General features: G+C 38.4%; 1 protein-coding gene across 1 annotated transcript; it reads left to right on the top strand.

The window, feature by feature from the left end:
- Nucleotides 1-1,923: 1,923 nt before the first annotated feature.
- LOC133289580 (nematode resistance protein-like HSPRO2) lies at nt 1,924-3,598 on the top strand. Its single transcript, XM_061487560.1, has one exon. The coding sequence runs from the start codon at nt 2,064-2,066 to the stop codon at nt 3,411-3,413; it is 1,350 nt and encodes a 449-aa protein (XP_061343544.1). The 5' UTR covers nt 1,924-2,063; the 3' UTR covers nt 3,414-3,598.
- Nucleotides 3,599-4,797: the final 1,199 nt, after the last annotated feature.

Below are 4,797 nucleotides of genomic sequence, written 5' to 3'. Positions count from 1 at the left end.
AACTATCAATTATATATCTTAGACTATGATAACCTTAATATATGATATTGGGAAACTAAATTGATTTATTAGAATTATTTGTCAGTTGATCCTCCTAAAGGGACTAAGTATGTTGTGTTTTGAAGTTGTTCATATTCATAATTCATACTAGTGTAGGTATTTATATATATTGTTGTTATTTTCTATTTTTGAATTTTACTCATTTGAATGAACTTAGTTCAGTATTATTTGTCAAATGTAGTCATCCCCTCTATTTATAGAAGACGTGCATGTAACTTTGCTCGAATTTGTATTTCTTTCACCCATATAAGATCTTTTTAAGCAAAAAAATTTAGGGTAAAGGGATAGTTGTCTGCGTCCAAGGTCATACTGAGAACACTAAAAGGAATTTATATATAATTCACTAACGGGGTAATTCCACAATTTAAAACAAAATTTCATCTTTTATTATAATTTCCTGTATAAAAAGAAAGTGTATATTAAAGAAGTGTGTGTTCAACTATATAAATAATTATAGAGTAAATACCTTTTAGTAGTCACTGATAATCTGGTTGTGTATCAAATGGTCTTGGAATTTTTGTGACTACTAACAAGTCAATCCTTCTATTATTTGGTCTTAACATAGAAGATGATTTTGCATGTTAAGTGCACATGTGTTTTCTTCATAATGTTTCACATTTTTATTACTGTGAGGATTTTTTTAAAAAAATAACAGAAAGACTAATTTATCAATACTTACTAAAATCCATGAATTGCTTTGTGTACACAACAAATTATTTATAAGATAAAAACCCATAAGATATATCTATATCATGGATTAAATTATATTTTATTTAGAGTGAATACATTTTTTGGTCCTTAACAAATTTTACGATACCCTTTTTATCCCTAGCAAATAAAAAGGTCCATCGTGATCCCTAAAAAATTCAAAATGGACTCATTTTAGTCCTTTTAGGGACTAATATAGATCTTTTTTGAATTTGCAAAGGACCACAATTTCAATTAAATAGGTCTATTTTGAATTTCTTAGAGACCATGATGGGCCTTTTAATTTGCTAGGGACTAAAACGGACATCGTGAAATTTGCTGAGGACCAAAAAGGATATATACTCTGTTATTTATTATTATAAGAGTGTTTATTATAAAGATTTTATCTGTTGCAAATAAAAAAGTTATTAGCACCGTCTCAATTTTAATACTATGATTCTATCCCCTCTGGTATACCATTAACCAAATAGAAAGTGAAATATTTTTGTAAAAAAAATAAAAGAGAGAGAGATGTTTTAGATAAGTTCTCAATAGAATATGCATAACATACTTGGCTGAAGAAAAGAATGATTTGTGTTATTGCATACGTACAAGAAAGATGTGAATGGCACAGTTGGATCTTTGAGTGGATTCCAAATGAAAAGTGTCACGGATGGAGCCAAAAAAGAAGAAGAAAAAAACCATTGTAGTATTGTACCCTAATGTAACAAGGCGCGGGGTGATTGATATTTGATAGGCCACAAGGTCGTCAAACGAAAGTGTGGCTTCCAAGTTCCAACGCCTACTACTACTACCTCCTCCGACTTCAACGACTCCACTACTTACTTTTTGATTCCAAACAAAGATAACTATCTTCTCCTTCAACTTCCTTTTTTGTCCTTTTATGTTGTTAGGTCTTGTTATGGATAAGCTCCATGTGCTTCTCCAATTCCCTCCATTCTAACTTTCCTTTTCCTCCATTCAATATTTATTTATTTATTTATTTTGTAAATACATACATTATACATATGTGCCATTTATTTTTAAAACACCTATCATAATACTATGCATTTTGAAATTTAAAAAATGATATTCCACACCGCTGAGACTTTCAAATTCCTCGTTCTTCGTGTGTGGCCTTTGCCATATTCCATCCCATTCCCCAGTCCACACGTCTTTTCCTTTTCTTCAAATTTCCACACTCTTTCCCTCATCACCATATAAATACCCACCCCCTCTTCTATCTTCATTGTCCTCACAACTCACAAACAAAACATCATCATCCTCTCTCTCTCTCTTTATCTGGCTTCTTAAAAATGGTTGATTTAGACTGGAAATCAAAGATGGTCAGCTCAACTATATCTCCCAACTCCCCCAAACTCTCTCTCCCCGATAAAACCATACCAACTTTTAAATTACCCCTTCGCATAAACGACATCTCGTCAGCGTCGTCCCAAGTTTGCTCTGCTTACGAGAACTATCTTCGCCTTCCTCACCTCAGAAACCTATGGGCCTCCAACGATTTTCCCAATTGGACCAACGAGCCCATCTTAAAGCCCGCCTTGCAAGCTCTCGAGATCACTTTCAGGCTCCTCGCGACCGTTTCCTCCGACCCCAGACCCTACGCGAACCGGCGCGAGTGGACCCGCCGGGTCGAGTCGCTCGCCGCGGCCCAGGTCCACATCATAGCCATGCTCTGCGAAGACGAGGAACAGAACCCCGAGACACGTGGCAAGGCACCAGTTAGTGACCTCAACAGCATCAACCACAGCCAGAGCAGAAGCTACAGCGAGACCAGCTTGCTCCCCCGCCTTGCCACGTGGCAAAAATCCAAGGACGTGGCTCAGAGGATCCTTTGCTCCGTGGAATGCGAGATGATGAGGTGTCCGTACACGTTGGGTTTGGGTGAGGCGAATCTCGCCGGAAAGCCTGTACTCATGTACGACGCCGTTTGCAGGCCGAACGAGATACACTCACTGCAGACGACGCCGTACGATCACGTCGGTAACTACGAGAACCGGACGCTCCACGCGACGCACCAGATCGTGGAATCTTGGGCACGCGCCTCGCGCCGGTTGTTGGAGAGGGTGACGGAGGCGATGGAGAGTAGAAGCTTCGAGAAGGCGGCGAGTGACTGCTACGCGGTGGAGCGGATCTGGAAGTTTCTGGCGGATGTTGAAGACATGCACCTGATGATGGATCCGGAGGATTTGCTGAGGCTGAAGAAGCAGCTCGGGATCAGATCTTGGGCGGAGACGGTGCCGTTTTGCTTCCGATCGAAGGAGCTGGTGGAGATTACGAGGGTGTGCAGGGATCTGAAGCACAAGGTGCCGGAGATCTTGGAGGTGGAGGTAGACCCCAAAGGTGGGCCCAGGATCATGGAAGCGGCGATGAAGGTGTACGCAGATAAGAGGAGTGGGTTCGAGAGGGTTCACGTGCTTCAGGCGATGCAGGCGATTGAGTCTGCGATGAAGAGATTCTTCTACGCGTACAAGCAGGTGGTGACGGTGGCCATGGGAAGCTCCGAGGCCAATGGGAATCATTCTGACTCGGGTGACTCGTTGAGTCACATATTCCTTGAACCCACCTATTTCCCTAGCTTGGATGCAGCAAAGACATTTCTCGGATATTATTGGGAAAATAATGAAAATGCAATTCCTTCGTAATTCACTTTAATTGATACTACTTAAGTGATACAAAGACAAAAAAAGAAAAGAAAAAAAGAAAAATTAAACTATTCTTTCCTTCATTTTCGGGATGTGGATTGAATTTTTGGGACAGCTTGTTGTAAACAATCTTTGTCTGTTAAATATTTAATCATGTTTCGGATCATATCCTTCCACTTAATTCCTTGTCCCTGCTTTAAATTAATTCCCGATCCCGACATTTGAATTTCGAAAGTACTCACATTGTTGTGATGGAACTAGCTAGAGAATACATATAGAAATATGATTTAAGACCAAGTAATAAAATATATTAAAACAACCCACGCAAAAAGCCTAATTTATGGCTTGTTTGATTGGATGCAAGATCCAAATCTCTCAAAAAAAAATAAAAATTATTGAAGGCCAGGATTGATATTATACTCAGTTTTTGCGTGTCCCTCAAAGCTATCATGATCTCATTTCTTGGTTTGCTGATCTTTGCTCAGCGTGCAAACTGTGAACCTGCTGTAGAATCTAATTTCCATGCATTTAATTAGAGCTTTACTACAACCTATTCACGTTTGGCCATCTATCTTCCAATAATTTCCGATGTGATGTTAATTGGAGTTGATGGAAAGAGGTTGTGGCTAGGGGTGTCAATATGGGTTGACACGACACGAATTTGACACGATACGAATTCGACACGACACGAATACATCAACACGAACACGACACGAATTTTTATTCGTGTCAAAATCTTCAACACTGACACAACACGAATTTTTTGCTGGTTGACACGACACGACACGAATAACACGCAAAATAGGGGACAAAACGATAATTGACAAAAAAAATTTAAAAAATAGATCGAAAATAAAGAAAAAATTAAAAAAAAAAAAAAAAATAATTAAAAATAATACGGGTCGACACGAACACGAATTCATAAACACGAACACGACACGAATTTTTTACGTGTCATTTTTTCTAACACGAACACGACACGAATTTTTTTACGGGTCAACCCAAACACGAATTTTCGTGTCGTGTCGCGAGTCGACCCGCGTGTCAAAACTCATATTGACACCCCTAGTTGTGGCTTGTGCATGGGTGCTCTCGACTCAAACAAAAGTTGAACTTGCCTGCGCTGTTTGGATGGCCAGAAAGTAAAAAATGCTGACAATTTCTATTTGGCGATATGAGTTCAAGTCTGAGCTTTCTCATTATTTCATCAATGATCAATCCCTTCGCTCAGTTCTTCCGAGTGTCAATGAATTATCCTTTTATTAATAGTATTTATGAATTGTACAGATATTTTAAATTTTAGTTAAAATAATGTATTTAAAAACATAAAAAAATACTTCAATTTATACAAAAAAAATATGTAAACTAATTCAAAAAAATTAAT

Source organism: Gastrolobium bilobum, unplaced genomic scaffold (assembly GCF_033153095.1).
Source record: "Gastrolobium bilobum isolate Gb01-03AN ecotype WA unplaced genomic scaffold, APGP_CSIRO_Gbil_v1 utg937, whole genome shotgun sequence".
Lineage (NCBI taxonomy): Eukaryota > Viridiplantae > Streptophyta > Magnoliopsida > Fabales > Fabaceae > Gastrolobium > Gastrolobium bilobum.
This window is presented reverse-complemented; position numbering and strand designations above follow the sequence as displayed.